This window comes from Opisthocomus hoazin, chromosome 7 (assembly GCF_030867145.1).
Source record: "Opisthocomus hoazin isolate bOpiHoa1 chromosome 7, bOpiHoa1.hap1, whole genome shotgun sequence".
Lineage (NCBI taxonomy): Eukaryota > Metazoa > Chordata > Aves > Opisthocomiformes > Opisthocomidae > Opisthocomus > Opisthocomus hoazin.
Genome location: NC_134420.1, coordinates 55,232,951 through 55,259,872, shown reverse-complemented (window position 1 = coordinate 55,259,872; position 26,922 = coordinate 55,232,951). Strand labels below are relative to the sequence as shown.

The following is a 26,922-nucleotide window of genomic DNA, read 5'->3' as shown; positions in this document are numbered from 1 at the left end:
AAGTGAACTATGTTCATTTCAAAGCCTAAGAAGATTGAAGTGGAAGGGCTGGAATTATTTACCTAAGTTGACTTTCAGGACTAACTTTCACAAGAGTTATATCAAGAGGCTTTGCAGTTCAGGGGTCAAGACCTACTTATTTCAACAACCCTATCCTTCCATGAATGAAAGGAAACCATTTCTGAGAACTGGTTCTGTATTCCTAAAGGGAAAGAGCTGAAACACTGTATGCATGCTTGAAGCAAACTAGAAATCTTTATATTTTGATGCAAGCCACACTGAAGTCTGTTTTTGAAGAACAGACTAAAAGATACAGGATACAGACACAGCTAACTAAACTTCTGTTCCCCCACAGAACTCTATGCACACACAGACTGTAAGGCTATACCATAACTCAACAGTTCTTGTTAGAGGCTTTTATCTAGTAACTGACATTTTGGGCAAACATTAAATTTAAGGCACAAAAATTTTTAGACCACTCCAGTAACACTGTAGAAATGAAACCCAAGAAAAATAGCAGAACTGGAAATTGAATACAGGGTTTTTTTAGCTTTATCTTACTGCCTTAGTTGAGAACAAACTTCTCCCCCCACTACTAACTGCAATAATTTGAATATACTATTTAAGCCTACTGCTTTTTTGCTTCCTTACCATCTTTGACAGACACAATTAAGCACTGTGTTTTAACAAGACTACCGCTTCTCTTGCATTCACATTATATGGTAATGTAACTGAAATTATCTGCAATTAGAAGTGATTGAAACTGGTATTCCAGAAAGTTAAAATCAGAAAGGGGAGCATACATTTTGGCTGTATTTTCTTTAATTCAGTATAAATATGTAAGGACAAAAAGGGGAAAGAAAGCGATTGTGTTCTTCGATCAGGTTTGGTTGTTCTGTGATTTTTTTTTGTTTGTTTGTTAAGTAATTAAAGTATTATTAGCAAAGAAGTACTTAAGAGATGTTTTCCCTTCAGCCTAAAAGTCGCATATCTCCAGACTGCATAATGGAAACATAAACCAAAAGAACTGGAAGGGGTTTCAGATAGGTACAGTACCTCATTTAATCTATTCTTAATACAGCTAGAATTCAACTTCACCTGACATATTTTAGAAAAAGCCAAAACAGATCACAAAAAGCCTAAAGTAAAAAACCAAGTGTAGTTGCTTTGCACAGCAAGGATGAGACCATATATCATTATAACAATTTCAGGCTACTTCTAGTCAAGTTGGCTCAACACATTTTAAGCTGTAAACTTTTCATCAGAATGCAGCTGGCAGAGGACGTACACAGGACTGATTTCATGTTGCAGTTGACTTCAGGTATATTCAGTCTCATCAGAGGTAAATCATAGAATCATAGAATCATAGAAAGCTTTGGGTCAGAAAGGACCTCCAGAGGTCATCTAGTCCAACCCCCCCACAGCGAGCAGGGACACAACTAACTAGATCAGGTTGCTCAGAGCCCTGTCCAACCTGGTCTTGAATGTTTCCAGGGATGGGGCCTCCACTACCTCTCTGGGCAACCCGTTCCAGTGTTTCACAACCCTCATTGTAAAGAATTTCTTCCTTATATCCAGCCTAAACCTACCCTGTTTTAGTTTAAAACCATTACCCCTCGTCCTGTCACTGCTGTCTCTACTAAAAAGATTGTCCCCATCTTTCCTATAGGCTCCCTTTAAGTACTGAAAGGCTGCAATCAGGTCTCCCCACAGCCTTCTCTTCTCCAGGCTAAACAAGCCCAACTCTCTCAGCCTGTCCTCATAGGAGAGGTGCTCCAGCCCTCGGATCATTTTTGTAGCCCTCCTTTGGACCCGCTCCAACAGTTCCATGTCCTTCTTGTGCTGAGGGCTCCAGAGCTGAACGCAGTACTCCAGGTGAGGTCTCACCAGAGCAGAGTAGAGGGGCAGAATCACCTCTCTCGACCTGCTGGCCACGCTTCTCTTGATGCAGCCCAGGACACGGTTGGCCTTCTGGGCTGCCAGTGCACATTGCCGGCTCATGTCCAGCCTTTCGTCTATCAGTACCCCCAAGTCCCTCTCAGCAGGGCTGCTCTCGATCCTTTCATCCCCCAGCCTGTATTGATACCAGGGATTACCCCGACCCAGGTGTAGGACCTTGCACTTGGCCTTGTTGAACCTCATGAGGTTCACACAGGCCCACCTCTCCAGCTTGTCCAGGTCCCTCTGGATGGCATCCCATCCTTCTGGTGTCTCGACCGTACCACTCAGCTTGGTGTCATCTGCAAACTTGCTGAGGGTACACTCGATGTCGCTGTCCATGTCATTGATGAATATATTGAACAGCACCGGTCCCAGTACGGACCCCTGAGGGACTCCACTCGTCATTGGTCTCCATCTGGACATTGAGCCGTTGACCACTACCCTTTGGCTGCGACCATCCAACCAATTCCTTATCCACCGAAGGGTCCACCCATCAAATCCATGGCTCTCCAATTTAGAGAGAAGGATGTTGTGGGGGACCGTGTCAAAGGCTTTACAAAAATCCAGATAGATGACGTCCATAGGTTTTCCCTTGTCCACCCTTGTTGTTACACCATCATAGAAAGCCACTAGGTTGGTGAGGCAGGACTTGCCCTTGGTGAAGCCATGCTGGCTGTCTCGAATCACCTCCCTGGCCTCCATGTGCCTTAGCATATCTTCTAGGAGGATCTGTTCCATGATCTTCCCAGGCACAGAGCTGACGCTCACACGTCGGTAGTTCCCAGGGTCTTCCTTTCTACCCTTTTTGAAAAGGGGCATGATGTTTCCCTCTTTCCAGTCACTGGGAACTTCCCCTGACTGCCATGACTTTTTAAATATCATGGAGAGTGGCTTGGCAACTACGTCAGCCAGTTCCCTCAGGACTCTGGGATGCATCTCATCAGGTCCCATGGACTTGCATACGTTTAGGTTCTTCAGGAGGTCCCGAACCTGGTCTTCACTTACAGCTGGAGGGATTTTACCCTCCTGGTCTCCTTCATGCCATTCATCGACTCGGGAGGGGCGAGGAGAGAGGTTGCCAGTGAAGACTGAGGCAAAAAAGTTGAGTACCTCAGCTTTCTCCTCATCTGCTGTTACCAGTTTGCCGGTCTCGCTCATGAGCGAGGGTACGCTTTCTTTGACCATCTTTTTCCGGCTGACATACCTGTAGAAGCCCTTCTTGTTATTTTTGGCATTCCTTGCCAAGTTCAGCTCCAGCTGTGCCTCGGCCTTCCTGACCCCATCCCTACACAACCGGGCAGCTTCCCTGTACTCTTCCCAGGAAGCCAGTCCCTGCTTCCACTGCCTGTGCAGTTCCCTCTTCTTTCTTAGTTCGACCAGCATCTCTTGTCTCAGCCTTGCCGGTCTCTTCCCCTCTCTGCCCGACTTCTTACACTTGGGGATTGAGAGCTCTTGTGCTCTCTGGAATACAACCTTAAAGACCTGCCAGCTCTGTTCTGTTCCCCTGTCCCTGAGGACCATTTCCCAGGGAGTCCTTCTGACTATCTCCTTGAAGAGAAATATGGTATGTTAAATGAAACCAGCTTTGAGAAATTTCATGGAGCAAAACCACAGCTTGAAGTAATTTTTTTGACAGTTAGAGGTCATAGTACCATGTAAACTAAAAACTCAGGTGTGGGGTGAGAAAAAGGAGTTATATGAGTAGGTATTATCAGAATTTGAACAGTAAAACATGAAAGCCTTTTTGCTAGTCTTTTTTTATTATTTTACACTCCTAGGACTTGAACTCTTCATCACTAATACATCTTAACTGACCATAGACCACTAATCCTCATATTTTTACTAGTAACTTGCAGCTACTTCTTCCCTCCCTCAGTCTTCTGTGGCATTTCAGTCAGCAGCTTTTCTTTTTTCTTTTTAATTACACAGCCTCCAACGGGATGATTAGATGCACTGAATTAAAGATGTAATCTATTTTCCAAATCTTAAAACACAACAGCTTTTGCCTCTCCTACCCCTCCATTTTTCCAATAGCTATTTTTGAGCTTCATGTAATTTGTCTTTTTGGGAAAGGAGAATGCAAAAATGTTCTCTCCCGTGAACAATGTATCTTTTGCAATATAGAAAATACTTTGCACTCACTTGCACTGCACTACGGATCTGAATGCTTATAAGTTGTTGCTTTTACATGTACTTAACCACTTGCAAAATTTCAAAACTATTTTTTTAATGTTTGATAAGTATTTGTTTTACTCTGCAATGAATTTTTTGAGTTTGAAAAGGAGACTACACTGCAACCACAGTGCATTTAGCTGGAAGACACAGAACAAGTATCAATCGCCACCAATGCCCGATAATTCTGGCACAAATGAGGTAAAGAAGCAAACACAGGCCCCTTTACAGGTGGAGCTCCTAAGACCGGGAAGTCAGATAATTGTAACATCCTGAAAATTAATCTACTTAACAGTTAACTATGTCTGCATTGAGCCAGGAATAACTCATTTTCTACACCATCACGTCTTTCATCATTTAGTTCTTACTTCAAGTAGCGCATGGGCTTTCCATCTCAAGATACTGCCAACAAGGCTCGAGCATAGTTAAAACAACTCACACCATTAGTCTCAACCATAAGAGAATAGTACGTCCTCTGTGTAAATGCTCCATATCTCTCATCTTTTATGAATTTTGGGAAACAACACTGCAGTTCTTTGAACTGAGAAGAAAGATGGTTATTCTTCAAAACTCTACAGGCTTAAAGCACACATAAAGCTCTAATACAGCTATGATTATAGACTTGTCAACAGCAAGTCAAACAAGCTCTTGTCAAACCGATTTCTTCAATGCTTTGAAAAGAAACATTTGACAAGGTAACTTCACAAACATAAGGCACATGGTATTAAAAGTCAATCTACTAAAATAAGCATAAAACTTTGTATTTTAATGTATTGCTAAAGATGACCAATTGTTTCAAAAGCAGCAATTAACAGAAATCATTAAGCATTGCAAATCTCTCCTTATCAATGAGCAATACTGAAAGGAAAAAACAGCAACCCTACCAGAGAGAAAATTGAGCAAATTGCACCATTTACACAGTAGCTAATCTAACCAAGCAGTCTAGTAATCACTTGCTATGATCAGAAGAGTGAAATCAATATTAATTTTAATCATCTTATTCTTTTGAGAAATTACTTCAGGAAACTTGAGAAATTAAAATTCAGATCTGCATTACAGGTTAGTTAAATACACTCAACTAGCAGAAGAGATAGAAAAGCAGCCCACAGACTTTACAAAAGTTGTATGTCTGGGGCAGAGGTTCTGACTCTCTGGGTGAGATTATAGGACACCGTTTTCCAACTCCATTAATCTCTCCCTACTTGTAAAAACAAGCTACTCCTTCTCCTTTACCCTAAGTATAAAGTATTTAGCTTCTTTTAACTCTGGTGGGATCCCTAGTTTCTTGCTAGTTTCGTATTATTTTCCAGTGAGGTAAAGACAAATTGCTCTAAACCTTCTACTGCCGAAAGCTTTGCATTATGGCAAGTCTTGAAAATAGCTCATATTAAACTTTATTGACACAGGACCTACTGTTTTCTGTGTCTCAGGTTACCACAGATAGGAAGCTGCTGTATGTCATCTGCTCTATGGTAACAGCTTACATGCAGGCTCTCCTCAAGGGTTAGCACCTTGTATTACTGCAGGGTAAAAATTTGCACCTGGGTAGTCACTACACAGCAATTATGCAGGGCCACTTGTCATCTGCAACCAATTCGACAGATGAATTTAAAACAGCCCTTTTGTTGCCAGAGCAGGACCCTAATATGCCCAATGAGACAGGTACGTGAGTGCTTTCTCATTAAACAGGAATAAAATAATGAATGGTCTCATTATCAGGTAACGCTATGTGCACTAAATAAGAGACTAACCAAAAAAGTAATTACATTTTTCTTCCTATAAGTTTCTCATGAGGTATATGCTCATGGAAATCTGAATTAAGGCTGCACAAACACCTCCAGTTTTATGTCCTCACTTTTTGAATCATGACTGAACAATCTCGAAGTCTTGAAGGTGTTTGTAGCTTTCTTCCTTTGCTGAATGTGCTCAGAGGGCCCATTTCAAAGGCAGGAAAGACAAAGCCTCACATGCTTTCTGTTCCAGTGCCATTCCTCAGACAGTGATCAGCAAGGCTCACAGCAGCAATCACGTTCACTCCAGAAAGGAGGACGCAACTACCAATTATATTCTCAGCCCTCTGAGTATATACACAACTTTACAAACTCTTACTTAGATATGGATAAAGTCTCTTACCAGTGCAACTTCCACCCGGAAGAGTTAAAAATTTCTGGTGAAAGGGACAGGGAGCTGTGGTCTTGTAAGAGGTTACCAGATTCCCTCCCCCCGCCCCATGCAAAACAACTTTTCCCATTGTTCTCAAGACATGCTTAAGTTTTTAAGGATTCAGCCTGAGGGAGACATCTGGCATGGAATGCGTTAGACTGTCACAATCTGGCAACATTAGTAGCAAGTGAAAATAGAAGTTCTTAATGGAAAATGTCAGACACCTTTAACAAAAGATGATATTACCATCAAGGATTGAGAATTTTTGCAGTAGGACTGCTGCACTCAAAAAAAACCTTCCTAACCCCGCTGTGGCTCAGTTGAAATCCCATTAATAGCAAGGCACAAGCGGGAAAGTGAAATACAACCATAAAAGAAAGGAAGAAAGCAGAGTAACATTATTCCAGTTCAGAGAAGGAAAGCTTAAGTAGACATTTACAGAATCCAAAATCTGGTAGGGTCCTCCATTAACAACAATATCCTATATCATTTTTAGAGGTAAATAGCACTTTTTGACTGTGTTTTGGAGATAAGACCAGCAGATAAGGAACTAGAGGCTTTTATTTTAAGAAGTTCAAGAATATCATGCTTCTGACCACCTTAATTTGCTTTTAACACTCAAACATTACAGCACCGTAAGTTTAAACATACAATCTAAGACAAAAAAAAGCCAAAGAATTGAGTTCTACTTACTGAAAATAGGAATGCAACCACAGCTGTTTCTGTGCTGTCTGTATACTATACGGAAGCGAGCCACCAGCTTAATGAAAAAAATAGAACATGTACATTTGTATTTTGAAAGACATTCTAAAAGCAGCAAGCATCTTGGGGAATAAGTTGTCTGCACTATCCTCGTGACCGATTTTTAGAAAATGTGTAAATGCTTTGGTAGTATAAAATGGTACATTGGGTTTTAGGTTTTCTTTTTCTTCTTAAAATTTAGCAAGTTCCTAAACAGTATGTAACAGATTTACACCAGGAAGAAGAGAAATGGTACACAGGCTATAGAATGAAGTCCTCTTAGAAGACAGAAGTTTATGGCTAAATTTTTGTTATGATACCACTTGATATCAACAGATTAGAATCATAACCCATACAAGCTAGAAGGAATAAAACAAGCAGCTTTCAGAAAAAAAAAAGAAAAAACAAACAACCAAACAACATTATTTTAAAGAGCAAGAACTCCTCTGATGAAACTGTATTTGTATTGATTTGATCTTTGGCTAATGCACATTGTGACTTCTTGAAATGAATTTAAGAAAGAAGAATTAGTCATGGCATACTGAGTTATATTAGTGTTGTGTATTAAAAACACGATACAAAACCTACTGCATTCAACCTGTCCTAGAAGACACCATAATGACCCGTTACCAAAGCTTTACTACTCTCAGGGATGCGCTGACTGCAGGAGTCCACAGAGCTGTACGTTTGCATGGAATTATGTAATTCACCAAGTTATTTCACCATATGAAAAAAAATGGCAGGAAGGAGTCATTGTGTAGATTACATCTCTGACTTTCAAGAGTATCAACTTTGTTAAACAGATGCTGTAGACAACCAGATGTATTTCAAAACACCCTAATTTACTTGTGAGAACTCACTGGCTGCAGTTTCTACATATGTCCATACACTACCCCAATTCAGAGGAAGGATACAGAGCTGAAAGCATTCCTGCTAGCCCTGTGTTCAAATTCCACCAATTGTTAGAAGAGCTCAACAGCTACTCCATGCTACACAGGAGCAGGCTTGGAAGAGGACCACACTTACAAATTCAGCTATGTCAAGGAATCACCGAATCAAAGTTGGAAGCACCCTCTGGAGATCTGGCATAACTTCCTGCCCAAAGTAGGGCTGAACAGAGCATGTTGTTCAGTACAGTGCCCTGTCACGTTTTGAGTATTTCCAAGAACAGAGACTCTACAACCTCTCCGAGCAACCTGTTCCACTTAAACATCAGAAAACATTTTTGCTGTAAGGGGATGCTAGAATGTCCTATATCTCAGTTTATACCCATTGCCTCTTGTTCTTTCACTGGTCACCATGTGAAGAATCTGCCTCTACTTTGCATTCTCCTATCAGGTATTTCTACACATTGGTAATATCTCCCAGGAAAGTTTTCTCCAGGTTGAAGAATTATCCAGCTTTCTCGGCCTCTCCTCATAGGACAGATGCTCCAATCCCTTATTTGTCTTCATGGCCTTTTGCTGGACTTGGTTTAGCATGTCCATGTCTGTCTTGTACCGAGAAGCCAAGAACAGGACACAGCACACCAGATGTGGTCTCACCAGTGCTAAATAGAGGGGACAGGTCACCTCCCTCAGCCTGTTGGCCACGTGCTTCCTAATGAAGCCCACAATGCTGTTGGCCTTCTTGCCACAAGGGTGCATTGCTGGCACACCTTCAGCTTAGTGACCACCAGCACTCCCAGGTCTTTTTCTGCAAAGCTGCTTTCACTAAGTCAACCCCCAGTGCGTACCTGGCATTATTCTTGCCCCAGCACAGTACTTTGCATTGCCCTCCATCGAACTGTAAGGTTCTTATCAGCCCATTCTCCAGCCTGTACAGTCCCTCTGAAGGGCAGCACCATCATCCGATACATCAGCCACTCCTGAGTTTGTAACATTTGCACTCTGCTCCACCATCCAGGTCATTAGTGAAGATATTAGACATATGGCACCAGTATCAATGCTTGGCACACACCACCACTAGTGGCTGACCTCCAGCTAGCCTTCATGCCACTGATCACACCCATTGAGGTCTGGCAGTTCAGCTGGTTTCCAATCCGCCTCACTGTCAACTCATCCAGCCCGTACTTAATCACATTGTCTGTAATGATGATTTAGGAGATAGCATCAAAAGCCTTATTAAAATTAAGATAAGCAACATCCAGCACACTCCTCTCATTCATCAAGCCAGTCATCTCACTGTAGAAGGATATCAGATTAATTAAGCATAATTTCTCCTTTATAAATCCATGCTGACTACTCCAGATCATCTTCTTGTCTATCATAACATCTTAAATTTAGAGAGAAGGATGTTGTCAGAAGTATGGATTTGATGGGTGGACTGTTTGGTGGCTAAGGAATTGGTTGGAAGGTCACAGCCAGAGGGTAGTTGTCAATGGCTCAATGTCATTCAAATGGTGAGAAGTGGTGTTTGTCAGGGATCTGTTCTGGGACCAGTACTGGACCCAGTGCTGTTTAACATTTTCATCAATGACTTAGCAATACCAAGTACACCCTCAGCAGGTTTGCAGACAACACCAAGCTGAGTGGTACAGTTGATACACCAGAAGGATGGGATGCCATCCAGAGGGACCTGGACAAGCTCAAGAAGTGGGCCTGTGCAAACCTCATGAGGTTCAACAAGGCCAAGTGCAAGGTCCTGCATCTGGGTTGGGGCAACCCCCACCATCAATACAGGCTTGGGGATGAGGGGATTGAGAGCAGCCCTGCCGAGAAGGACTTGGGGGTACTGATGGATGAAAAGCTAGACATGAACAAACAACGTGCACTTGCAGGCCAGAAGGCAATCCATGTCCTGAGCTCCATGAAGAGAAGCATAGCCAGCAGATTGAGGGAGATGATTCTGCCCCTCTACTCTGCGCTGGTGAGAGCCCACATGGAGTCCTGTGTCCAGCTCCGGAGCCCTCAGCACAGGAGAGACATGGACCTGTTGGAGCGGGTCCAGAGGCGGCCACAAAAATGATCAGAGGGATGGAACACCTCTCCTTTGAGGAGAGGCTGAGAGAGTTGGGACTGTTCAGCCTGGAGAAGGCTGCAGGGAGACTTTAGAGCAGACTTGCAGTACCTGAAGGGGGCCTACAGCAAAGATGGGGAAAATATTTTCAGCAGGGCTTGTTGTGATACGACAAGGAGTAATGGCTTTAAACTAAGGGAGGGTAGATTTAGAGTAGATGTAAGGAAGAACTTTTTTACCATACGGGTGGTGAAACGCTGGCACAGATTGCCCAGAGAGGCAGTGGAGGCCCCACCCCTGGAAACATTCAAGGCCAGGTTGGATGGGGCTCTGAGCAACCTGGTCTAGTTGAAGATACTCCTGCTCACTGCAGGGGCGTTGGGCTAGATGACCTCTCAAGGTCCCTTCAAACCCAAAGCACTGTATGATAGTTTTGGAAATGGTTTCCAGGATTCTTTCTTCCATCACCTTCCCAGGGATCAAGGTGAGGCTGACAGGCCTATAGATCCCCAGATCCTCTTTATTACCCTTCCTGAAGGCAGAAGAGAATTCTCTCAGTCCTCATGAACCTCTTCCAACTGCCTTGACCTTTTGAAGACTAATCAACAACAGTCTCGCATTGACATCAGCCAGCTCCCTTAGCATGCATGGGTGTAACCCACTTAAGTGCTTGCTTTTGGGAAACATGAGCTTCACTGCATCAGAACACTACAGCACCTCTTCCTCTTTCAGGCTGGCTGGGGCTATGCTTCTTATACAAATATACTGACTTCAAGAACACAAACATGGGAAGACTGAACAGAACAATCACATATTGCAATATTAAAAAAATGACTAATGAGTAGCGAAATATCTTATTCTCCATTGTATCTGATGTGCAAGTTGACACTGCAAAGAATGCACAAGGAAAACTTGGCATACTCAAACCTGAATTTTCTGCGAAAATCAAAGTATGACTGGAGTTAGAACAGTGGGCAAGAGCTGTTTTTTCTTACATAGTGGTGCATGAACATGGCTATACAGACTTAAACATTATATACCAATGCACACAAACCTTTTTTCTACTCAATTACTATGGGAGAGCTGGAGTCAGAGCTCCAGTAACAGTCATAAAAATATTCTACTGCCATCTATTCTACGAAGTTCTCAGCAAGATGACAACTTCAGGTTCATTCAACACCCACCACTGAAGTGATTTTGCAGGACATTATGGCCACAAAAAGCTAATAAATAGGGGGGGTCATCTGCTTACCAGGATAGCCTTCCAGACTTTGCCTCACGTTGTTCACAGTAGGATAAACCTTCATGGAGGGGGAAGAAAAAAGTAACTTTAGTAGTGCAACTCTAAATACATAAAAGCTGTCAATTTTCAAACAAAAGTCACCTTGTAGAAAACTACTTTAACAAAAACATTAAAAGCCTCATTTTTCAGAATGATTAAAATTACACTGCACCTTAAAACTAATTGTGTGCCAGTAACAAAGATGTTTTTACCTGTCTTGCAGAGCTTACCAAAATTTACTAGCAAGACTCAAACATTTCCACAGTGGTCAAAGCTCACTCTTAAAATTACTTTGAGATTTTAGACTCTTCTCTCAAATGAGTATGCAGGGCCAATTAGCACACAGTAAGTGCACAGTTTGACAACATTTTGTTCTTGATTTAAGAAGTTCCTGCCACAACCTTGTTTCTGCCCCTCCTCTTAACTGTGCTAATAACCTGAACAAAATATCCAGGTTAGAAAACAATTTGTTTTAGATATTAATCACTCAGGGTTCAGTTATATCTCAGTAGCAGAAACAGATGCATCTACAAAACCTGATGGAAGGCAAGCTATAGAATATGATTTTGATTAGATTATATATACTCCAGTGTCATGCAGATGGAAATTATAGTACATTTTTATGGTACACCATACACAAGTAAGTGCCACTAAGTAGCATCCTGATGATTTCAGGATGAAAACTACATTAAAGTCTTCCAAAAGTTAAAAACAAACCAATGAGTAAGATTTAAACAACAAATAAGTGTTAAATAAAGGTCACCAGCATCTAGAAGACATACCAAATGAATTGGAACATCACATTTAAGGAGAGTTGTCACACTACTGCCTGCAGCCACCAGGCTCTCCTGGAACTCTGAGCACAGCCATTTGGACCCATCAGCTCCCATTGAGCCAATGCTTGAGAACTGCCCAACAACAGGCCAGCATTCCCGTGATGATATTGATGAAGCATGCTCTTTCAAAAGCTAGTGAAGGAAATTAAAACATGGTTCTATTTAAACAGGCAAAGGAAACCATAATTAGGGGTTTGATACTGCTTCTGATATAATAAACCCTCTATAACTCACTTCTGACAACAAAAGAGATTGAACATTCATAGTATCTATTTAACTTTGCAATAAAAAAGTCATTGGGCTCTCCAAATAAACCCACTGTTCCTTCAAGAGAAGATCAAATCTCACAAATTTTATCCAAAAGCAACAAAGCCAACCATTAAATAATGGTAAAAAGAACATTAGCAGCTCTTCCTAAAAACAAGAAACATTAACTTCAGAAGTCATAATAAATGAAACAACTAAATCTTTTTATATTTGGTGGTTGTTGGCCATAAAATTCCTCTCATATCCTCTAGATCTTTTTATATTTGGTGGTTGTTGGCCATAAAATTCCTCTCATATCCTCTAGATCTTTTTATATTTGGTGGTTGTTGGCCATAAAATTCCTCTCGTATCCTAAAGCCCCAGCTACAATAGAAGTGCAGAACGAGAGACGAAAAAAGAACAATTGAAAAGAAAATTGAAATAACTGAAATAATCCTTTTAGAGGAATTCTTTAGCTGTGAATGGAATTTAAAGTCACATTAAAAACAGATACAGGCACATATTAAATTGTACGTAGTGGCAACCTTTCTTCCGCTCTAGAAAAGACACACAACTAAATGGTCTGAGTCATCAGTGTAGTGTCACCAGGTCTACCTGCATTGTCACTAAAAAATTAATCTTTTTAATCACTTTTTAACCATCTTTATACTTTACAGGCTTTTTTTGTTGTATTTGGTTTTCATTCAGGGTCTTACTACGCAAAACAGCATGCAGACAACATGTATCAGAAAAGGTAAGCTCTTTATGAGCAAGGGGAGGTCTAAAAGATTAACCTTTGAAAAGTGCTGAAAAGCAATGTGATAGATATTTTGTACATCACTGAAGTTTGCCACGGACAGCATTAGAATTCCATGTGAAATTCACGATGGAGTTTGAAATAATGCCACCTTGGCAGAAGATGCAGGTTGAAAATTCCCCAGTAATGAGGCATTTAACTGATGACATGAAATATCTTACTTGATTTTAAATAAATACCGAAAAAGAAGGGGCCCTACAAACTTGAGCTACGCAATCTTGTATGTAGATTTACCATCTTATCTACAATAATGCAAGAGTGTGGGGTTAAAAAAAAAAAAACACATCCCATGTTACTATTTATTCAGTTGATTAAAAAAATAATAATCATAAAAAAAAAATCAAGATCTTAGAAATATAGTAGACCAAAACTAAAAACCTGGCTGAATTGATGACATCAGCTATGTGCAAACTGGTTTTTAATTTGGTGGGTTTTTGTCAGGTCATTAGGGAAAAGAAACTGTAATAGCCCTTAACATTTAAGTAAATAAAATAAAGCTTGTTCACTATGTGCAGGAAAGTCTGTATCATCACATCTTTCCTCAGGGAGTGCCCTTGAAAAAGGCTGTATTTGGTTCCCAGCCACAGAAGACTGGATTTTGATAGTGTCACACTTGTTAGAAACACCAACAGCATACAGGAAATCACCGAGCAATGGTGCCTCCTCAGATATCTAAGTACATGACAATTCAGACCACAAGCTGACCATGGTAATAATGCCCAGGAATATTATGTGCAAAGTCTATGCTGTCCTAAATTGCAAGCTTATGCTATTGCTAACTTAAAGTGTAACAATGTACTAAAAGATTGCTGATCGTAGCTGGAAAAATTTAACTAAAGAATGGTCTCCAAAATTATATTTACAGATTATATTAACCAGATTGTTAACAAAAAAGGTTGTAGTTTTAGTACCTTTCTGAGCCTAAGATGACCCCACTTTTCTTTATCACTACCTTGATATCTTCCAGGGGTAGAACCGAGCAGATACACTCTACAGAAATAAAAAAACAACACCAGGTCATTTGCAGCTCTGGAATGTTTCAGTTTGTAAAGTATTAAGGTATTTAAGTAAAATCTATTTGCAAAGTTGAACATAGAAGTGCAACTAGAAACAGTCAAACTTTCACTAAGATTTACAATAAAAAGAAAAGAGGATTTTCAGCTGTATGATTTATTATTAGTATCCTATACGGCTGTCATGCACCACCAGGCTGTTCTATAGCCTAGACAGGAACTGCTTCTGTTTCTGCCTACAAAAATACAGAAGATAAATGATGTTAGCAATAAATGCAAATAGCTTGTTTGGCACAGAATTGGGCATGTAATTTTGAGTAAAGTCAATGTATTACTACACGATAATCAGCAGATTCAGGTACGAGATCTCACTTGGGCACCTAATAGCTCAGATGCAAAGTAGTTGTTTTTTTTTTTTTAACTGTCTTCCTAATAATTGTTTAGTAACCTATTTGACTTTGCCCTGAAAACAGAGACAAGACCTGCCCAGAGTCACAACAAACAGATGACTTAAGAAGCTGTTCCTTACTGCATCTCCTGCCTAGCTTTATCCAAGAATGAATGTCTCCTACATACGAACTGATCTTTATCATAACAATTGACTCTTCCCTACCCACGTGTAAAATCGCATCAGCCTAGGGCTCAGCCAACCTGTCCAAGCTCATGCAGATGATCAAGTGAATGAAATAACAGCCTGAGCTGCTGTTTTTATCTGACTTCAAGGTACATACTCCACCCCCCCCACAATCTTTTAAGACTCCATGTAAAGAAAAAAGTACTTTTTTTATACATTAAACTAGACAAGGCTTCAGTCTCTATTTCCACGACAGTTTATGACCTTTTTCAGTTTTTCTTTCAACAAATTTTTGCCAGCTTATAAAACTGCTATTAAGCAGCCAAGGAGATTTACACTTTCTGATATAAATACTGTATTTCAGTGGAAAGCAGGATGTATCTATCAGAATTAAGTATCCTGAACTATTTAAAGTACTACGAGCAACGTGATATTAGAGAAGACTTTTCCAGGACAAAGTATATTATTGCTTAACATAACATCGCCCACCAGACATGATACATGCCTGTAATGGGCAAAATTCTACGTATATGGATTGAACTTTTCCCTAAAGTACAGAAGCCTATTCTTAATAAAAGCCCCATTACAATAACCTTTGCTTATATGATCCCTCTTACATGAAAAACCAAGTACAACTCATTTTTTTTCCACTGGTAATTTTATTGGAGCACATATTTAAGCCAGACTGACTTCAGTGAAATTCTGAGTCCGTATTACTTATGGCTACCTTCTGTCAAGTTACTGCTGATGCACCTTTATCATTCCTTAAAAATATACGTTTATAAAACTAAAAGTTGGTCAACTCAACATAATCTTGCATATGATAGATTAAAAAAAACTGCCTTAAGTCAGACTCACATTAGAATACTTAAGTCTGAAACAAGGTAAGCTTACAAAACAAATCCATGGTCTAACAGATCCTAACAGAGACATATAATTCTTTTTCAATAAAGCATGCAAATTACTATAAACACAAGATAACTAATACCTTGTCTCTGACAAATCATGTTCTTGAATCAGATCTATCCATTCCTTGAGTGCAGGAGAATTGTAAGCCATCAAGTAACTTACTAGGTCAGATTTAAAATTAGTTTCAGATTCACCAGCAGAACCAGTTGTGCCCTGAGGTAGCCTCGGATATAAAGGGCTTAACCATATTCTAAAAAGAAAGCCAGAAGAACAAGGACACCACACATCAACACATGGTTGTAGTAAGTGATTAAAGCACATCCGAAGGTCCTAAATGAATACTAGACAGATTTATTGTGATACTAACTATAAAATGACTTGTCTTTATAATTGCAGCATTGTCAAGTCTTCTACTCAATACCATGAAACTAATACTTTCAAATTAGAACAGCAGTCTCAACACACTTATCCATGCATACATTTACAGCTTTCATCTGTTAAACAGGCCAGGCTCAGACTTATCTAGCATTTCTTTCTAATCACACATTATTGTAGCCATGGAAACCAAAGGTTCTGCATTATTAACTTTACAACACGTTGATATTATCCTTTGTAAACTCAGAAGCCTATGAAACAGACATGCCAGTGAACCATCACATTGGTGATACTGCATATTACTACAGTGTGCAAAATCTAAAAAGAAAAATGTTTTTCATGTTTGACAGGTACAACAACTTACTAAGTATCCCAAATGGATATTCTCATGCCTTTTTGGCTTTCTGAAAAGCTAACTGCCAAAAGATACTAAAGCTGTCCCTAAGTAGAAAATTTAAATTTCTGTCCGTCAAAAACCGTTTGAGAGCTTGCCTCAGACAAGTGAAAAGCCTCAAAACACTGCCTTATTTAATGGCAGCAAAATGGATGTCAAGGTGACAGTAACTTCTGAAAAGCCATTTCTAATTAGTTTGATGAAGAAATATTATACTCAGTTATTGTAGAGAACTAACTAAAAAATGCTCCCATAAAAATAGCCAAGAAAACAAGAGGTTGAGGGGCCTTATATTAACATGTCACTTAGTCCTATTTTCTGTGCTCTAAACAAAACTATGTCCCAAGCTGGCGGTTAAGTTTAAAAACTTCTATCAAAAAAAAAAAAACCCCACACAAACAGGAAGAGAAATGCTTCAAATAAAAGGATACTGGGTAGATACTGGGTCACATACTGTATTAAGGAACCAATGGTATCCAGCACTTATCAGGTTACATTCTACATACAGTCACAGCAGAAACAGAACATCTGCACATTCACATTATTATTGCAGCATTAAGATAAATTTAAAATAGCTGCTTCAGATTTGTATAAAGTACTTTGTAGCTAGGTAGTTTTTTCATAAAGAAACAGCATGGCAAAATAAATTACCTTAAATCAGTTACACTGAGTTTAAAGTAACAGCCAGCTCAGGACAATCTCATTTACAGTAGAAAGCAAGTAGAGTTCAGGGTTAGACAGCTACCATCATTCTAGGTTTGATTTTTTTCCAGGATAGCTCTATCTTGGGAGCGTAAGATTTGTAGCACTGGATCATCTGACCTAGAGTATCCTGTCTCCAACAGCAGCAGATACCTACAGAAAGTATTAAAGTAAACATACACCTGCTAGAGATTGTTGCTTACCCCTGAGTTTTCTGATGCCAATCTTCAGCAATGAGATTGGATGTATGTATCACAACTCGTAGACCTTCTTCATATAACAACAACATCATTTTCCTTTAAAAAAAAAAAGCATAACACATCTGTTTGAATTACACTGAGAGTGGGAGATAAATTAACAATTTATTAAAATGCTACTAAGACAATTATTTTTAAAAGATTTATACTGCATACTTCAGTATACTTCAGACTTCAATCCGTGTGCATGCCAAATTTGCATGGCATTCATTAGACTATCCCCACATATTCTGTCAGCAGCATCATATGAAAAACTGCAGAGTACAGCGTAACATCTCAGGCAACTGATTTCCCAAAGCAGAAATAAATACTTGCAGAACACTTTCTAAATTTGCTATGTTCTTCAGAAAAACTTGCTCCTTTGCAGATAGTTAAAAAAAGAATTAAGGAACACTAGAAGGCCTTTGCTTGTAGCTGAATTTATTAAAACCTAGTTATTTTCTCTTAAATTGACAAGAAGATATGCAGGCAACTAATTGGGATGGCAAAAAAGCTATTTATCTACCTTAAATCTAAACTCAAGCTACAGCGTAAATTAGTTTTAGAACTAGTAACTGAGTTAAAAAGTAAACGTCTGATTTTTCGTAACAGAAGTGCTCAAATTTTCATATACAAGTTTTCAACAGCTGTGTAAAGACAGCATATCCATGTGACCATGAAGGATGATATGGTTTCCATAGAAACCAATGCTCAACAATGAAAGGAAAGCCACGTTTATTTTCATTGCTGTCCCATAGCAATATAATGCTATGCAAATCATATCAAGCTCAGATTTAGACAATGATTTATTCAGTAATTTCTGCTTTTAACATCAAGAGTTCAGCAAACTAACGTTCAAGTACCTGTGCATGTTTTCCTGTGCTTACTGCATAGTTTATGCAAATGCAAGACCCCCAACTATAAATAGTACCCCACATCTCTGTTATGCCTTGATCTAAGCACAAATTGAGTTGACAGTAAAATAAGTATTTTACAGCAAAATAAAGTGCAAGATTAAGGCATATATAAGAGATAACTGACAAAAACACTACTACCTCAAAAAAAAATCACTGGCATATAATTTAAGGTTTACATCATACAACAGGAATGACATGAATTTAACTCTTTGTATTTGATTAGGTGAAATCTATCAAGTTTCTCTTGGAACAAAACTGTTTCATTATCCACCAAGGTCCAATTTACTGGTCTGCTACCCACTGGTGTTCCATTTGCAGTGGAACATGCATTCAGAGATACACTACACCGAACAACCCTTTAAAACACAGGGTTAAGTAAGAAGTACAGCATTAAACATCGCTATCACTTACTTATCCCAAAGTGTGGTGGAAGAAAAAAGAGTAAAGCTGAGCATACAGAGAATGAGAACTGCTGCTTAAACTGCATAAGTGAAAAGAAGCTAAAGCTTTAAAAATTAATAATTTGAAAAAACCACCTCAATTCCTTCTATGTCCCTCACTAAATCTGAGAGAGAAGCAAGATGCATTTCTAAAATGCTGATTTCTTTCCTTTATTTGCATATTTTCTGCAAACAGGCCATGAGGAGGTCAGTATGCTTTCTATCAGAAACACCGATGTACCTTAAGTAGGCATTTCAGATCACCATTTTAATGTAATGTCATGTTTTATAAAACAATTTATACAAAAGGATTAACTGATTAAAAAAATATTGCAGTGCCCTGAAACCAAAGATCTTCACTACGAGACATGAGAAAGTCTGTTCTTATCTGTAGCTTGCAATCTACAAAATGTCCCTTGCGACACTTCTATAATATCAAATTAAAGTTTTTCTTTGAAAAGATCCCCAAATTCAGTAATTATTTCCAGATCATCCACATTAACTGCAAAAACTGAGCAGTAAATCAGTGTTGTGTCTGATCTGCTAATGATTGATCAAGTCTGCACTACAGTTTTGTTATTAGGGCATGAGTTAAAAGCCAAGACCTGCAGTTCACTGACTTCAATTGTCTAACTTGCACATGTCATATCTACCTAATAGCTTATTTGTTTCCCTAAACTAGAACAATCCTACCATCTATAAACACAAAACAGTTAAGGAAATTTTTCTTTAAGACTCAACGATTTCTATGAAACACAGGTTTACGGCTTTAAAATAACTTGCAGATAAATTAAACATGCACATAGAACATGAAACATACCACTTTTAAATTTCATCAATATACATTAGACCTTCAGAATTGTTTCTACAAACAGTAATAATCTGTCTTCCTATCCCATAAATACTTTAAGACACTAGTTACTAGTCCAATTACGCTAACTGCATGTACCAACTCTGTGGTCCCTTTAGAAGTAGAGCTTTCTGCTTCATAGCCGTTACTTACGTATGGTGAGTTCCAAACGCAATATCCAGTTTCGCCTATAAAAATTAAAGAGTTGATCATTAAAAGTTCCTACTTCGCATTGATAGATGCAAGAATGTTAAAGAAGGAGAGGTGCTGCTTCATTTTGTTTCATTTCACTGCTCTCTGGTGGAGAGATCACAAAATACACTACTGTTCCCCTCAGCATCTTTAAATGTAATCTCTAGTTTCTTGAAGTTAGACTTCAAACAGCAATGCAACTCTTTGCTGGAACCACTCCAGCAGAATTGCTGCTGTCTTATCAGCTGTATTTTCAGAAACAGTCAGAGCTGAACAGGAGCCAGCAATTGCCCTTGCAGCAAAAATGCCTAACAGTGTCCTGGGCTGCGTTGGCAGGAGTGTTCCCAGCAGGCTGAAGGAGGTGATCCTTCCCCTCTACTCAGCACTGGTGAGGCCACACCTGCAGTACTGGATCCAGTTCTGAGCTCCCCCATACAGGAGAGATACAGACGTACTGGGGAGAGTCCAATGAAGGGCCACTAAGATGATTAAGGGGCTGGAGCATCTGGACTATGACAAAAGGCTGAGAGAGCTGGGACTGTTCAGCCTAGAGAAGAGAAGGCTCAGAGAGGATCCGATCACTGTGTACAAACACCTGAAGGGAGGCTGCAAACAAGAAGGAGCCAGGCTCCATTCAGTGGTGCCCAGTGACAGGACCAGAGGCAATGGGCACAAACTGAAACACAGGAGGTTCCCTCCAAATATCAGGAAACACTTTTTTTACTGTGAGGGTGACTGAGCACTGGCATGGGTTGCTCAGAGAGGTTGTGGAGTCTCCCTCTTTGGAGATATTTAAAAGCTATCCAGACATTGTCATGGACAACCAGCTCTAAGTGACCCTGCTTGAGCAGGAGAGTTGGACTTCCAGAGGTCCCGTCCAACCTCAACCACTCTGTGATTCTGAAGTATACCATCACTACTACAATCAGCTTAATGACTAACATTGCAAAGAAAAGAAGCCAGACAGAAATGCCTTTTTATCAGTGCTCTGCTCTTATTAAAGAGTATTTACAGCAGAATTTCGAGGGGGAGAATGAAACATGAGTTACAATATGTTAAGAAAATACTTCAAGCCAGTGATGGCTCCAACACTGTGTCTAGTTAATACAGGCGTGGAGGAGAAGATTAAAATAGTTACATTTCACTTTGGGGTACTAACATAATCAAATGCACGTAGACTACCAGAAGAATCTGAAGCAGTATACCCAAGCAGGAAAAACATCAAACATGCCATTTTCCCCTGCTACTGACTATTGACTACAACGACAAGTTTATCATATGGGATGTGTTACATTCAAATTCTTGTTGTGCGTGAAAAGGAAACGTTACATGCAAAAGCATAAATTTATTATTAGCATATTTGAAATCTTCATCTAAAATTGCTGCCACTCCACAACTCAGTGCAAACACCTGATTAGTATAACACACAGCAGCCCAGAAATCCTGGCCTTGAGAACTCACTATGTTTGGCATCAATGCAGCAGTCTCTAGAAAGCTCAGAGTTACCGGACTGCTTGAGAAGGAAGAAAAATCCAGGATCATCGTCTTCCTAACAAAGAGCAAGATATCCCCATGATCAATAACATAGTCCACCGAGCAAGGCAAGTTGCTATAACCACATCCCTCCCCCAGGCTGAAGCCAGTAACTTTATGACTCAGGGACAGCAAAAGAGCGAGCATAACATCAGCGAGAAAACGGCATATGCCAGGAAGCATGCTCATAGCAACTTAAACAGTATATGGAGACTATTTGTAACTGCATTTTCTTGTGTAAAACATACTTGGACAAACAACAACTCTTTCACGACACTTCAGACTACAGTGACACTACTCAAGTTCTGCACTTCAAACAAGAAGTGCTTCCTTTTCAGCCATTACAAGAATTTGAGTGTAACATGCTAGTAGAGAAGCCATGCAGCTCTTCTGTGAGCCTCACGACATTTTTGAGGGCAGCTGTTCTGGGCAAACCCTTTGAGAGGGGGTTAATCACAGAAGACCAGGAACATAGTTACCATGTTCCAATGGTCCTGGTAAGTATATTCCTTAAAGCTTAACAATAAATTCTTGACTTTCCATAAAAGGTGTGTATCTCCATCTATAACAAGATTTTTGAGTGCAACAGACAGGTTAATTTCTACCAAAATAGATACCATGTTACCACAATACAAATGTTAATTACCTGACAAAAGCTAATGTTCTCATAAGGGCGTGCTTGTGCAAGTAGTTCAGCTTTGGATTCTCTCTTTTCACCATGAACTATCAACAACGGCTTCTTCCTTAAATAAAAGGAGATTGCTATTAAAACACCAAGTGAAGCAGTAATCAGTCTAAACCACTCCTTCATGTGGCTATGACTTCTGATCCCTAAACCTAATAGCCCAGCAGGAAAATGGCACTAAAATCTATATGCCTTACTACCTAACTAAAAAAACAGTAACTACAATATAACTTCTAAGAGAAAGACACTATAAAACTTTAAGGGGGGGGGGGGTGTGGGGTGTGTGTGGAAACGGGACACAGGACAACTGGAAGCATGGAATAAATGAGACACCAAAATAGAAACAAATAATACAAGATCTTATAAGGAACTCTTCTCTGTATAGCTAGAAACAGACAGATATAAGCTCTCCAGAGTATTGATATACACAATGCAGATCAAAGACAATTTAATCATTTTTACCTCATGGAGAAGATGGGAAGAATGAGAGGGAAAAGCAGAGGACTAGGTCTATGCTGGCAGTAGTTTCACGTTCATTTTCTAACACTCTGTTTTACTGCATTTCCAGTAAAACACAAAAAAAGGGAGAAAAAACTATGTCATACACTCACTTCACCTGCAGTAGGCTGCAATTATCAGAATGGAATTTCAAGCAAACGTAAGAACTGCTTTCATGACAATATCTAGCAACTTCAAATATCCTGATCATTTTTGGATAGTTTTCTTGCACCCTTCCTACATTCCCTCCTTTCTCTTATGTTACCTTGCTGTTGGCTCAGTAAACTGTACAGCAAAAAGCTCCTTGTTCCATCTTTATAGCTCATCTACTGCATTGTCATTGTGGCCCACAACAGGACCTCCTAAGTGTTAATAAAAATCAGAAACCAGACATACTGAACTCCAACCATTTAACAGTCTTGAAAAGAGGCAAGAAATCAATAGAGATCTACAACCGTAGCATAAGTGTACAAGGAAAACCAAGAGCCTACACATACACAATTGGTAACAATAATTAGCAACTGCAAACAAGTGTTTGTCATTCAGTTGTAACAACAACTTGCATGAACAGAATGATTTGGAAACTGTATCATTTCATCTTTGTAAATGAAACATACCTGAATTCCTGCGGATACTGCCTCACAAGCCAGCCCACATCTATACAGTAGTTAAACTTGTAGATAAGAAAAAGAAAACAGATTCATTAAAAAGAAAAAGAGTTTGTCAGAACAATCAACTACAAAAAAGAGCTTTCTATGTAAAGTCATTGCTCAACACCACTTACGTCATACACAGCACATTTTAAAGACAGGTGTATTTCTGAATTTCACGTGCTTTCTTTCACATCTCTTAATAGTTTAAATTCATTCCTGAATTGTTCAAAAGCATGTATTTGTGTTCATAATATTTAACATCCAGAAAAAAGAGAAACGCATACGCATAATGTAAAAGCTTTGGTTCAAGAGCCACCTCTTTGCCATGTGCTTGTACCACAAATGACAGCAAAAGCTTCTACATAGTAACAAAAATATCACCTGTAGATTGCAAGGCTTTTTCTTTCAAAAAATCATTTACATGTACATAAATATATGTTTTTCAGTTGCACATTTCCCCAAAACAGGAGAGAGAAAGTAGTCTTATAATTGCCCGAATGCTAAGCAGAACATGGAATGAGTTTTATATTTCAATAAATTGTCACACATTTAGAGTGTTAGAAACATTTAGAGTTCCCTCTGTGCTTCAACAAAGTTCCCTAGTAATATCAGCTACACAGCACAAACATGGATTATCAAGTTTACGGTTAAAGTGAAATAAGCAAGTGCAATCAATTCGGCAAATAGGAAACTCACCTGGGCAGAAGACACGAGAGTCCCAAAAAGAGGAGACAAAATATCTATTAAAAACATTAAAGCATAATTGAGTAAAAAAAAAAATGTTCAGTTAAACATTTCACATCTTGAACAGTTTGATAACTACCACAAGTGCCAGATTGTTCACAGACTTGGTGTAACAGAGACATTCACAATTAAGCTTACTATTCTGAATATACAAGTCACCCATCTCCTGTGAAACCGTTACTTTAACCCTCTCCAAGTAGAAAACAAATTTTAAAAACTCATCAAGAGAAAGACCAAGATCATAAGGAGAAAGGGACATCAAACTGCTCTCTCATCTGTAGAGCTTGAAGAACTGCGGCAGGGTAGAAGCAGTAAGGGCTTAGTTAATGCTTAAAGACTCAACTGTTGCAGCCTGATTGTATTATATACATATCCTTAGTTAATTCATGATGACATAGAAAGCTAATTCAGCTGAGGATTTATAACCTCAATAACTGAAGTACAGCAGCAACTTGAAACTATATCCTACAAATACCCTCTAGGATGGACTAAATATTTCATATCCTATCTCTACAGAAATCTGGTTTTGCAGGTTAAACAAACGAAAAAACCTCAGCCCCTCCACTAGCTCTGCTAATCACCTAGCAGGACAACTAGTCATAAGTGAGGACAGGCCAAAAGCCACAACGAATTCACAAAGCAGATAAAGACAGACAGTAATAAAGCAAGTGAGGTCTCTGACACCAGGCTGCCATCAGTAATCAACACTTATAGGGAGCACATGAGGTTGAGGAAGAGTCACAACCTAACTGTATAGGTCTTCAGTCATTTGTTCTCCTTCAAAGACCTACAAAATATTTTTGCCCCATTTTACTGTATTTCTGTGCTTAAATCTCTTATTAATACTAGTTTCTGATTCTGTCTTGTGATGCATGAGACTTCATTTCTGAATGAGGGGATGTTTACAGGTGCACAGAGCTGTTCCCTCTCACATCAAACCACAGCTATACAGCACTCCTGAAGCATCAGTATTGTACACTGAAAACTTCATCTTGACTTATACTGACTTTCAATCCAATTGAAAAGGGCCCATGAATCCCAGCCTCAGAACTTCAGAAGTACTAACCTGTACTGCATCAATTCATAGTGGATTACTAGGTCCAAACCACTCAGCAGCATGAAGACAGGTGCAAACAAATACTCACAGAGCATGGTTAGACACCCAGGAAAAGTATCCCTTTACGAGCCACAAAGGCAAGTGGTTTTCCCCAGATTAACTCAAAAAAGCACCAATAAGCAGCACCATGTGATTTGCCTTGGCTAAACTAACATTAGATTTGTGCAGCGTAACTCAGAACTTACAACAGAATCGGTATCAGCAAATTCATACTTTATACACTATACTTCTAGAAGAAGGCAAAGACAACAGAACCAATTCCTACAAGTTGCACATTTAGAATACGAAGCCTCAGTTACACCAAGGAATAACTGCATCTAAAAACAAGCATTCTCTTGCAAACAAGTCTCTCAAAAGCCCACTTCTGTAGAAGCCACTTATTCACCTTTTATGTGCAGTGCTCCAGAATTATAGCTCTTTTCAATTCCTCTGACTTTAGTGAGAAAAAACCTGAAAGGATTCCCTCCGTTCAACAAATCCCAGGTATCCTGAGCTTCACCGGGTGCATCATTATACTCCTCTGCCTTCTGATTCTCCGAGAGTTCTTCATCTTTGCAAAGATTCGGAGGATGTTCTTTGGCCGCATCACATTTTTCTTCTTTCACTGTTTCTTCCTGGTCATGCTTTTCCTGATCTTCAACCTCTTCATCACTACTAGAAAGACACCAGCCTAAGCCTTCTTGGCTAGTTCTCTGTTTTTCTGTTGGAGGTATTTCTGTAGAAAATTTTTTATCACTGAGCTTCAGGGGAGAAGCTTTTCTCTTATGAGCAGCTTTCCTAGCTTCAGAGCATGGGTATTGTGGCCCACTTGTTCTGCCATGTGCAGCATCCGACAGTGAAGATGTAGATGGTTTTTCACTGTCAGAATTCTCCTCAGTGCTTTCATCACTGCTAGATACTGTCCATTTTCCGTGTGCACCTTCCTGAAGCATGGTACTAGGGATCAAAAAACAAAACACCAAAAATAAAAAAGTGTATTTTTGCTACGCTCAAGTCTGTTTTCCTTCCTAGTTTCCATTAGCTTACTACACAGGAGCTCTGCTTTTTATATTTGGCAGACTGTCCGTGCAGCTTCTGACTCGGGCAGATCCCACAGCACAGCAGGCTTACGGTCTGTTTCTGTGCCCGGGGAACAAAGCAACACACGGGATGGCAGCGACCACCAAATGGGAAGCCGCCGGCGTGGAACAGGGGCTAGGGGAGCTTCACAAACTGAAACATAGGAAGTTCCGTCTGAACATGAGGAAGAACTTCTTCCCTCTGAGGGTGACGGAGCACTGGAACAGGCTGCCCAGGGAGGTTGTGGAGTCTCCTTCTCTGGAGATGTTCAAGACCCGCCTGGACAAGGTCCTGTGCAGCCTGCTGCAGGTGACCCTGCTTCGGCAGGGGGGTTGGACTGGATGATCCCCAGAGGCGCTACCATTCTGCGATGCTGTGAGAGGAGCCGGGTAACGGGCGTCACGCAGACGGCTCTCGTGCCGACCCTAACGCCCGGGGGGCTCCGCGCGCTCTTCTGAGGGACCGCAGCCCCCCTCCGCCACCCCCCGCGCCCCGGCGAGGCCCTCGGGCGCGCCTTCGCCCTCGTCGGTCGCGGGCGGCAGCAGCGCCGGGCGCCGCCGCCGGCTTCGGGACCGCCCCGCCGGGAGGGCGGAGCCTGCGGCCGCGGAGCCACTGCCGCGGGGTGGGGCCAACGGCAGCGCGCGGCACCCGCCACCATGCCCGCAGCCGCCGCAGGCTGAGGGCCCCAACGGCCGCTCCCGCCCCGCAGCCGGGCGGCCGCTTACCACCCGCCCCGGGACCTCGCAAGCCCCGCCGCTACCCTAGCCGCCAGCGCCCGCCCCGCCTCGCGAGGATGGCGCCTTACCTCCAGGCCCAAACGCCCCGGCGGCGCGCCCGAAGCCCCAGATGAAGAGAAGGCCGAGGCCCGCGTTCCC

The 26,922-nt window shown here is 40.5% G+C and overlaps 1 protein-coding gene across 1 annotated transcript in view; it reads right to left on the bottom strand.

Moving 5' to 3' along the window:
• TDP1 (tyrosyl-DNA phosphodiesterase 1) overlaps window positions 1-26,922 on the bottom strand; it is a 55,168-nt gene extending 28,246 nt beyond the window's left edge. The window contains exons 1-12 of the mRNA XM_075426783.1: window positions 26,853-26,922; window positions 25,374-25,924; window positions 23,824-23,867; window positions 23,092-23,147; window positions 21,938-22,034; window positions 19,720-19,754; window positions 17,327-17,419; window positions 15,732-15,902; window positions 14,068-14,146; window positions 12,040-12,225; window positions 11,228-11,276; window positions 6,970-7,036 (exon numbers count right to left, since the gene is read on the bottom strand). Coding sequence (XP_075282898.1) covers window positions 6,970-7,036; window positions 11,228-11,276; window positions 12,040-12,225; window positions 14,068-14,146; window positions 15,732-15,902; window positions 17,327-17,419; window positions 19,720-19,754; window positions 21,938-22,034; window positions 23,092-23,147; window positions 23,824-23,867; window positions 25,374-25,920 — 1,424 coding nt within the window. The 5' untranslated portion in view covers window positions 25,921-25,924; window positions 26,853-26,922. The remainder of the gene's footprint in view (window positions 1-6,969; window positions 7,037-11,227; window positions 11,277-12,039; window positions 12,226-14,067; window positions 14,147-15,731; window positions 15,903-17,326; window positions 17,420-19,719; window positions 19,755-21,937; window positions 22,035-23,091; window positions 23,148-23,823; window positions 23,868-25,373; window positions 25,925-26,852) is intronic.